Source organism: Ctenocephalides felis, unplaced genomic scaffold (assembly GCF_003426905.1).
Source record: "Ctenocephalides felis isolate EL2017-DRISC unplaced genomic scaffold, ASM342690v1 CF-g0.4_SCAFFOLD_01886, whole genome shotgun sequence".
In the NCBI taxonomy this organism is placed as follows: Eukaryota; Metazoa; Arthropoda; class Insecta; order Siphonaptera; family Pulicidae; genus Ctenocephalides; species Ctenocephalides felis.
In genome coordinates, this window is record NW_020538040.1 from 177,831,404 (window position 1) to 177,842,199 (window position 10,796).

At 29.0% G+C, this 10,796-nt stretch overlaps 1 protein-coding gene across 2 annotated transcripts; it reads left to right on the forward strand.

The window, feature by feature from the left end:
- The first annotated feature begins 344 nt into the window (after window positions 1–344).
- Window positions 345–5,428, forward strand: LOC113376946 (myotubularin-related protein 8-like). Of its 2 annotated transcripts, none has more exons than XM_026617073.1 (14): window positions 345–566; window positions 625–741; window positions 814–976; window positions 2,140–2,297; window positions 2,366–2,505; window positions 2,604–2,724; window positions 2,797–2,929; window positions 3,589–3,821; window positions 3,941–4,191; window positions 4,261–4,389; window positions 4,484–4,610; window positions 4,700–4,867; window positions 4,932–5,075; window positions 5,213–5,428. In XM_026617073.1, exons 1-14 carry the CDS (start codon window positions 543–545, stop codon window positions 5,360–5,362), a joined length of 2,058 nt encoding a protein of 685 aa, XP_026472858.1. In that variant the 5' UTR covers window positions 345–542; the 3' UTR covers window positions 5,363–5,428. The 2 variants fall into 2 exon arrangements, with proteins under 2 accessions (XP_026472858.1, XP_026472859.1); XM_026617074.1 differs by having other exon boundaries at window positions 3,631–3,821.
- Window positions 5,429–10,796: the final 5,368 nt, after the last annotated feature.

A 10,796-nucleotide genomic window follows, 5' to 3' on the forward strand; every position in this document is an offset into this window, starting at 1 on the left:
TTTTAGTTTTTTGTATATCGAAAATAATTCTGACTATAGTTCTAATATACTTTACAAATAATTTCAACTCTGCAATTCAGTTTATATAATTCTTATAAATATTAGACAATGTTACAATATTTATAATAATCTATTTGAAAACATTCAGTATTCCTCGAACATTTCGTTACGGTACGGGAAGTTCCAGCAATTTGCCTTAAGGCACGATGCCATAATTGCCTCAAGACAGAATTCCACTTACAGATAGTTTGGATTTTCTGGTACGAAAAACAATATTTCATTTAAGTTCGATTTTTACATAGGTTATGGGTTACACAACCCTGCCCTTTTGGCAACTAACCAAACATGTATCATATTTACTTAAAATGACATTTATGTTTTCATTCAAGTTACGATGAATTTAACACCTTCCCAAAACATTGGAATAATTCAAAATGCATAATATCCAATCTTCATTCATTAATAACGTGTTACAGGATTGATAAAAATTATTTGGGAAAATTGTTACATGGCATACAAAGTCGTACATTTAAATTCATAGAATGGAAATAATCAGGACCCCAAAGGTAATAAATGAAATATGAATTAAAACAACAATAATTACAATTTATTTAATTTATCAAGGTCGAAAATGTTCGGATGCTGGACAGGTACAACAGCCGGAAACCTTCAAAAGGAACACTGTACATTACAGCAACTCATTTAATATTTGTGGATCCTGATGCAAAAAATGAAACATGGGTAAATGAAACATTTTTATTACCATAAAACTATTTTACTATCCAGGTAATTATTTTAATTTTTGTGTTTTAGATATTACACACACATATTGCAGCAGTAGAACGATTACCGTTGAGTACTACAGGATGCCCACTTCAAATTCGGTGCAAAACATTCCAATCAGTAATATTTCTTATAAGAAAAGAAAACGATAGCCATGACGTTTATAATACTTTGTTGCAATTAGCCCAACCTGGTTTGTAAAAGTTAACTTAATACTCATTAATAGCATTTCATATTTAATTGCACAATGAGAAAATAATAATAACAGTAATACTCTGCTTAAGGTGGGTGTTGTAAAGTGAAACAGCACTAATTGAGGTACATATTTTAAAATTTTAATAACGAGGTTAGGGGAAGATAAATATAAAGTTAGCCAGGTATTAAATTTTATAACTGGCACGTAGGGATCACTTTGATTAATTAACTATTTAGCAGAATCTTTGATCTACAAGCTTCTTCTCTCATTCCTGTTGCTGGACTCTCAATCTTATAATAAAGTATATCAGGTCTCAGGTTAAATACAAAAGATCCTGGTCAAATCTTGACCACTGGTTTCATTTTTAATATAAATAAAACCTGATATTTATTACACACAAAAGTAGAAATGATATAAACGAATATACTAATGCTATCCAATCAAATTCAAATTAAGTAGAATCATCTGGTCTCCATTCAGTGTTTTAAATTTTTTGCTCTTTTGTCAAAAATTTACTGTGGTTTGTAATATTTTTCTTTGTTCTTAGAAGTTATTGATAAGTGAATAAGGGGCTGTTCAAGTATTACGTAAGCACTATAGGGGGGCAGGGGGGTTATTGATTTGCTTATTTTGCTTATTTTGGGTAAGAACTTTTGCTTACTTTTGCTGACAAAGGGGAGGGGGGGGGTAAATAATTGTAATAAATCTGCTTACGTAATACTTGAACAATCCCTAAAGCATCTGTAACACTCTGCTTTTGAACTCCTGACAAAAGTTGGATCATTTTCAACAAATTATAATTTTAATCACAATAATTAAAAACCTATTTACAAACATCATTGAATGTTCTATTCTCTCTTCGAAAACACTACTTTCAATATTTTTGTTCTCTTCTTGCTTAGTTAATTTCTTTAGATCATCATTAGAAAGACTAGTTGCTGTTTTATAAACTTATATTTCTTCAACATCTTCCACATGGACGTCATCTAAATCAGTTTGTCTAATTCTATTATTTCTACCATGATTCTGGAGAAAAAAGTATGCTAAATGTACCAGCATTATTAAGCAGGGTATTACTGAATAATAGTTATTCCAATGAGTGATAAAAGTTTGCATATTGTAATTATTTCAATGATTCGTACTATGGGGACAGTTTTCAGTTTCTATCGATGATCTGTATTGCTTCCAGTACTCCATAAATAAAAATGATATGCATAAGAGCGAAGGTTGGAATTATTTTAATTTAGAGGATGAATTTAAAAGAATGAATGTTCCAAATGATGAATGGATTTACACAGATTTAAATGAAAATTATGAGGTAAGTAAATAGGTACACTCTTCTTATAATAAAAAAAAAGTTTATTTATATTTCTAATATATTTCTAGCTATGTGATACTTATCCTAATTGTTTGTATGTGCCTGCTAACAGCACAATAAATATGTTACAAGGAAGTGCAAAATTTCGATCCAAAGGAAGATTACCGGTTCTCACATATTTACACAAGAACAAGGCTTCAATATGCAGGTTATAATCATTTATATAGTAATTTATTTGTAAATTTGCTCATAACAAACTAATTGTGCACTTATTCATAATAAATTTCAAATAATTGTATTTTTCAGATGCAGTCAACCTTTATCAGGTTTCAGTGCACGATGTCCTGAGGATGAACAATTATTAAACTGTATACTAGAAACTAATCCTTCATCTACATATATGTATGTTGTGGATACTAGGCCTCGGGTATTATTAAAAATGATTAAAAAGCAAATACCTATTAAATAATTGACTCTAAAAGTATGTTTTTATATTTAGATAAATGCAATGGCAAATAGAGCTGCTGGTAAAGGATATGAAAATGAAGTATTTTATGAAAATATTAAATTCAAGTTCTTTGGTATTGAAAATATTCACACAATGAGAGCCAGTTTATTGAAATTAATGGAAAGTAAGTTGTAGCATAAGCGGTATAGAAAGATATGTAATAGTAAGTATTATAATACCCATGCGAAAGGTTAGTGACACCGACTGCATGTTTGGTTTTATCCACATTAAGAGGGTGTTCTGGTCTAGAGGCATGAATTATATGCGTTTTTTGAAAGGCCCTAAAAAACGGAGACAATGGTTGTACTATTTGTTTTCTAAAATTATTGTTTAATATTTTGAGAATACAAAAAAAAATTAAATTAAAAATAGTCGCAAATTTTTAATTCTAGAAATATTGTGTACAAAAATGGCAGTTTAGAGAAAAATGCATTTAAAGTTTACAAGAGCATTATCATGCTCAAACAACTATATCTCCAAAAACAATTTAAATTTTGGAAAACCCTCTCATACACACATCCTTGATTAGGTAAATTTTGAAAACATGCACAAAAAAACAATCGATTTTTTAGAACTCTAGATCAAAACAGCCCCTTAAATGAATTCGAATCACAATAAATGTTTATATGTATGTGTATTTTAATGAAATGTTATTTCAATATGAAAATTGTAACTTTGTATGAGTACAAATTTTCTTTTGTAGCAAATATTTTATTTTGTAAAGAGTATTTTATTTTAACAAAAATATTATAATTTATTATAATAAGAGTGAAATGATTTTAGTGTGTGAACAAAAGCTCCCTACCATGTCTTCATTCTTATCAGGGTTGGAGAGTTCTGGATGGCTTAAGCATATAAAAAGTATATTGGACACATCTCGTTTTATCGCTCAAGCAGTTTCATCTGGGCAAACGGTCTTGGTACATTGTTCGGATGGCTGGGATAGAACAGCTCAAGTGTGCTCTATAGCTAGTATATTATTAGATCCATACTACAGGACAATTAAGGGATATCAGGTGAAATTAGAGAGAGAACTGTTAAATATTTACCTTTATATATAATATTAGTAATAAATAAGTTGTAGCAAAAATCCATTTCCAAAGTAGCAAATTTATAACATGATAAATCTTTTCAGACTCTGATTGAAAAAGATTGGTTAGCTTTTGGTCATAAGTTTACTGATAGATGTGGTTTCTTGAAAGGTGAACCCAAGGAAGTTGCACCTGTTTTTACGCAATTATTAGATGCCACTTGGCAACTCTGTAATTCAGCTCCTCATGCCTTTGAATTTACAGAGCGCTTTTTATTTATTTTACATGACCATGTCATGTCTTGCCAATTTGGAACTTTTGTTGGAAATTGTGAGAAAGATAGACTCAATCTGAAGTAAGAGTAAAATCATTTGCATTGGAAACCAACATTTTATTGAAAATTGATATCATGTTTTATTTTTAGATTATCAGAAAGAACATTCTCGCTTTGGGGTTATATGCAGAAACATAGGAATGAATATTTAAATCCACTGTACAAAGCAGAGAATGTCATAGATTTACTTGATGTTGATTTTATACCACAGAATATTATGTAAGTATTAATCAAATACTTATAAACTCATTTTTCATATATGCATCAACCAATTAATGCATTAGCACACAATATTAATTGTTTATTTTAATAGGTTTTGGTCAGGAATGTATAATCGATTTGAAAATGGTGTTCACCCTAGAGAACCCTTAGGTGATCATTTGTTATCCCAAACTGATCACACAGCATCATTGAAAGATCATGCAGCTTATTTGAAAAAGGTACAATATGTGCATTAAAAGTATATATTAAAACATAATGCTAAAGCAGTTTTAAAAGATTTGTATGTATCTTACTATTTCTATTACAGAGCATATCCTATTTCAAGACGCTGCTCACAACAGATTTGATTAATAGAGTTGGTTTGAACACTAAAACTGAAGAAAGTAAAGTGGAAAATAAATCCCAATATGAAGCAAAGTCTATGAGTCAACTCATAGATGAGGAGTCAGACACCTCACATACGAATAATTCAAATGTAAGTACTTCAAGCAATAGAAAATTTGAAAAGACGAATCATGAAATTTTATTCAATTATTTAGGAAACTGAAAATTCATCTCAAGCCACCAGTTCTCAAGATGATCAGTTATCTACAGCCATTGAGTCTGTCGCTCTTGATTGGAAAACATTACGCAATATTAATCAGTGCATTTGCTCAACACCATTTGATCATAATAGCGTAAAGGTACGTTGAAGGAAATCTTAATTTAAAATTAATCTCAAATCGAATTTTAATTAAATTTTTTCAAGAATATCTTTGTGTTCTTAAACTTGGTTTATATTTTAGCAACTTCAACTAATAATATTATTTTTGTGTTTCAGTATCATTGTTATAAATGTGGTGATGTTTTCTGCACACGCTGTATGGCGCTCAAAAGTCCTTTACCAGGCCATGATAGTAACAAGCCAGTTTCAGTTTGTCGAAGTTGTTACAAGGAATTGCAGAGATCAACATCTATAGATACACCATAAATACTAAAATATTGAAACAATAATATACAATGCAATAATTAATAGGCAAGCAATAACTTACCTAATTTGTCACAAATATTTCTAAAAATGATTTAGGATTATAATTGTACATTTTATTAAACTTTGTTTTATAATATATTTATTAAATTATGTTATATATAAAATACAAAAGTAGTGATGTTAACGCTTGAGGCTTGGAATACATTGTGGTATACCACAACAGCTTTGAACATTTTCGAGTACCTGTTATTCTGCAAAATATGCATATTGAAATAAAATATACTTGAAAATGAATGTATAAAAAAGTTTGTTCTAAAAATATGAGCCTGCTTTTTTATAAAATGCGTACTCCATACCTAATTATTTTTATATATTAGGTGATTGTTAAACAATCAGGGAATCTAGATGTAAGTTCAATGCTCATAGATTATTTCACAAAACATTGAATAGTGCAATTCTTTGAGTTTACCAAAAGTTCAAAAAGAATTATAATTTTAGTATGGCTATGTACATATAATTTTAATGGTAGTGTGCAGTATTATTTAAAAACAGATTTTTATAAATTATTATTACATTGAATATATTATTTATTAAATGTTGAATATTGTTCTGATTTAAAATATATCAATTCCTCTTTAGTATCATGTACATTTTTTCAGATTATTATTTTTTCATTTGTGTTTAGTGCAAATAAAGATAATTAGTAAACTTTCTCTATAATTATTACAATTAAATGATGAACATGACACAACATTTCGCTGTTTTACAATATTTTGCAAATAAGGCAATAACGATAGTGAAGCCAAAATTTTGAGCAAGATGGAAAAGAAATATGTTAATGCAAAATGCAGAATATTTGATTCGAAAAGCTCTTTGAGTGTTATATGGCTAAAATTTTCACTAGTCTCCTTTTTTACAAATAATTTCGATATTAGCAAAGTTTTAAATTTGAGAAATTTAAATTAGAATCAGAAGGATTAATAATTATCAGATAACAATAGCTAATTTTAAATTTGAAAATAAGAAAAACAATTAAAAATGAATATTAGCGATCAAGTTTCTTTAAAAAAAATTATTCGAAAAGCTCTTTTGAGAATACATTACAATCGCAATAAATTCAATTAAACACTATACATATAAATGCAAAAATTCAATTTCTCCATGTCGAGTATACTCGTCAATCAAGGTTAATTGATTGTAAAACAAATTATTATATGAATATAGAGTTCACCCTAAAACATAACATAAAAGGTGGGTAAATTGTAAATAAATAGATATAACTTGATATTTGAAAATATCAGTTATTGATATTTTCTTTAGGAATAGTATTTTCTATAAGGAATAAATCCTTAAGGTAAAATTTTCCATGGCGCAATGGTTTAATGCGCTGACTTTGTGTGGATAGGGTCGCGACTTCGAGCCCGCGCTCTGGTCAATCTGATATCGAGCAGTAGCGATGTCCATTTTTACTTGAAAATATAGATCAAAAATATGTTTTCAATTGAAAATTGCCATTTCACACAATGGTATCCGAAATTCATTATGGGTAATCTGAAACGAGTTGAAGTTTAATTCAACTGACGAACCAGCCCTATGGCAGTACTACTCCATGATTTTAGTATGATTTGAGAATATGTTTTGTTTATTTTTTATAAATTAAAATTTGAATAGCCAACGGTAACTAATTTATTGGACACATGTCGAGTATACTCGTCAATACAAAAAATTTTGGCACTTCTCTATGACGAGTAAACTTGCCAATCACGGTTAATTGCAGCAAATTGAATTCATTTTGAACCCTAAAACATAATAGTTATGACTTGATCGATATTGGAGAATGTTGTGTTTTTTCCTAAAATACAATTTGAATAGTCAACGGTAATTAATTCTTTGGACACGTGACGAGTAAGTCACAAAATTTGCCACTTCTCTATGACGAGTATACTCGTCAATCATGGTTAATTAAGTAAAAACAAATTGCAAATTGCAGCAAATAAAGTTCATTTTCAATTCAATAAATAGTAGCAAATAGAGATCATTTTGAACCCTAAAACATGAATAGTTATGACTAGGTCAATATTGGAGAATGTTGTGTTTTTTTCCAAAATTACAATTTGAATAGCCAACGGTAATTAATTTATTGGACACGTGACGAGGAAGTCATACAATTTTGCCACTTCTCTATGACGAGTATACTCGCCAATCATGGTTAATTGAGTAAAAACAAATTGTAGCAAATAGAGTTCATTTTGAACAATAAAACGTGAATAGTTATGACTTTTTAACTTCCCGTAGGGCAATGCATTTTGGCATACCTTAGAAAAAATGAATGTATGTGTGTGTGCATATGTGTGTGTGTGTATGTGTGTGTATATGTGTGTGTGCATATATGTGTGTGTGTGTATGTGTGTATGTGCGTATGTGTGTGCGGATACAAATTTTCGTCGACGATTTCGGAAACACGGATCAACCGATTTGTATAATTCAAAAAACATTCGATTCGTATTGATAAGGAGACGTACTGATTAGTTTTTGGCAAAGGCAGGTGTAGCCATTGCGAAGATATGGGACAAAAAGAGTCAAAAACGGTAACTCAACAAGAAAACGGAGGGTCCGATTTTAATAATTTAAAAAACATTTTACTTGTATTGACAAGATGAATAACTGATTAAATTTTTGGGAAGGCAGATCTAGCGGTTATGGACTCTCAATAAAAATAAGTTAAAAAAATGCCTTTTGGCGGTCAAACATGATCATTAGACATATGCATATCAAATTATCAGATATTTTATAGAGATTTTAATAATGTATACACATTTTGTGTAAATTTTTTTGGGTTCCGTACCAAGATTTTTAATTACTGTACGGGAAGTTCCAGCAATTTGCCTTAAGGTACAATGCCATGCATCCCACTAGTGTTTTCCTAAATTACAATTTGATTAGCCAACGGTAACTAATTTATTGGACACGTGACGAGTAAGTCCGCAAAATTTTGCCACTTCTCTATGACGAGTAACTAATTTATTGGATACATTACAAGTATACTCGTCATGAAAAAATTATGCCACTTCTCCATGACGAGTATACACGTCAATCACACTTAATTGGTTAAAAACCAAAGATAGAGATACCGTTTTTTCGCGAAAATTGCAAAAAATAGTTGTAACTATCGATATAATGCCGAGTGTGCTTAATTATCGATATAATACCGAGTTTGTTTAATTATCGGTAGTTTAATGATACGTCCTACTCTCACCCACCATCGTCGACTCTATCAAAAGCGCTTTTCCAATTGCAACGCGGGAGTCGTCTCAGAATAGTCGCGTTAAGTCAGTCCAACGATAAGGCTGGATGGAAAAGCGAACTCCGTCGCGAATTATTAATTGAGTGTTAACAATTTTTTTTTTCAAAAAAAAAAATTAAAGTTTTAATTCAAATATTTATGAAAAAAATAAGTTTACTAATACAAAATTTTTAGTGAAAATTGTTTAAGTGAACAAAAATAGATTACAATAATATGGATAAGATTAAAGATGCATTGCAGGGTTTGTACATATGACAGCTTTTATAATAGATATTAATTAAATTAAACGCTAAAAAATATTAAAATTGTTAAATAAATTGAAGAAAATCAAAAATTAGTATTTGTAAAAAAATTGCTGCGATTCCTTACACCGGACAATGTGTCTAACTTGTGATGTGTGATTATGTCTCTAATAAATGCAGTATGTATGACTAAGGGTTTTAATGAATGAAAATATAAGCACTTAGAAAAATATTAAAAAAAAATTTTTGAAACTCGAATATTTTTTATAACAAGTGTAAATTGTGCATATTATTAATAATTTAAAATTTTATAATCAAGTGATTTTATTTCAATTATATTTAAATATACTCACGCCCACATATTTTTTCACAAGAGTTCGTATCTCCAATTGCATTTCAACTAAGCAAATAATTTTAAGCATGAACGTTTATCAAGTTCAGCAATCGAGCAATTATATCATATATTTATTTTGATAACGATAAAAAATTCTGTTTGTATTTTAATTTATCTTGAATATTGAAATATTAAGTCCGGCGTCAGTTCATCGATCTCGATTTGAATAAAATTATACTACAAATAAGATTTTTCAGAAAACTGTTTTAAAACTAGCTAACGGATAATGTAAAAAGAAGATTTAGTCTTGGAAAATTCTAAATTTCTATACTTGTTCTTTACTTAACATATTTTGTGGCCTATTTATTACTTACTACAACTACTTAGTATCAAAATAAAAATTATGATTATAATTTTTCAATTTCAAAACTTTTTGCATATTGAATGAGAAATGAAACTTTAATATTAAGGTATTAATACTGTAGAGAAAGTTAGTTAGTTAGTAGATAGTTTTATTTAAATATTATGTGCAATTTTCACTTTTTTGTCATTTCCAAAGAGTTATTAATTTTGAAACTTGTGAACTTCCCGAAGTGTGAATTATAGTGATCGCAAAAAAATAGAAAACTAAAGTGTTTGCAAATGTTTCTGTTTCAGAAATTTCAGAATACCTTAGAAAAAATTGATGTATGTGTGTATATGTATATTTGGATATAATTTTTCTTCCACAATTTCGGTTTTCGGTGTAGTTTAGGAGATCCAATAAAAATAAAGGCCATTTAGTGGTCAAAAATGATCATTAGACATATGCATATCAAATTATCAGATATTTTAATAATAAGTACAAATTTTGTTTTTATTTCTATGGGTTTCGTACCAATATTTATAATATTGAACTGTAAGATTGCAACGCAGCGCTTACGCGTTTCCAGATTTTGCCTCTAAAACAGCTACGCAGCGCGCTCAAATTACAAAATTAAAATTTTTCAAAAAATGCGAAATTTGCAAATTTTTTATTTTTTTTAAATTAAATATTATGGTACGGCAAGTTCCAGCAATTTGCCTTAAGCACAATGCCGTGCACCACTAGTTCTAACTGTGATTCAGTAAACCTGATTATCTCGGTGTTTGAAAATATAGTCAAAGATTAGATTTGAAGTAATGAAGTTTATTGTTTTTATTAGATAAAACCCTCATTAATATTCCTTCAATCAAACCATAAATTATTCAACATACCTGATTATGTAGGTGTTTGAAAATATAATGAAAGATTAGATTTAAAGCAAGAAAGTTTATTATTTTTATTAGATAAAAACTTCATTAATTTTCTTTCAATCGAGCCATGAAATATTCAACACACCTGGTTATGTAGGTGTTTGAAAATATAACAAAAGATTAGATTTTAAGTAAGGAAGTTTATTATTTTTATTAGATAAAAACCTCATTAATTTTCCTTGGATCAAACCATAACATCCATTGGTTATTTCCAAATAAACTATATTATTATTTGATATCAAAATTGATTTTTACAATACGAATCCTGTATTGTTTGTT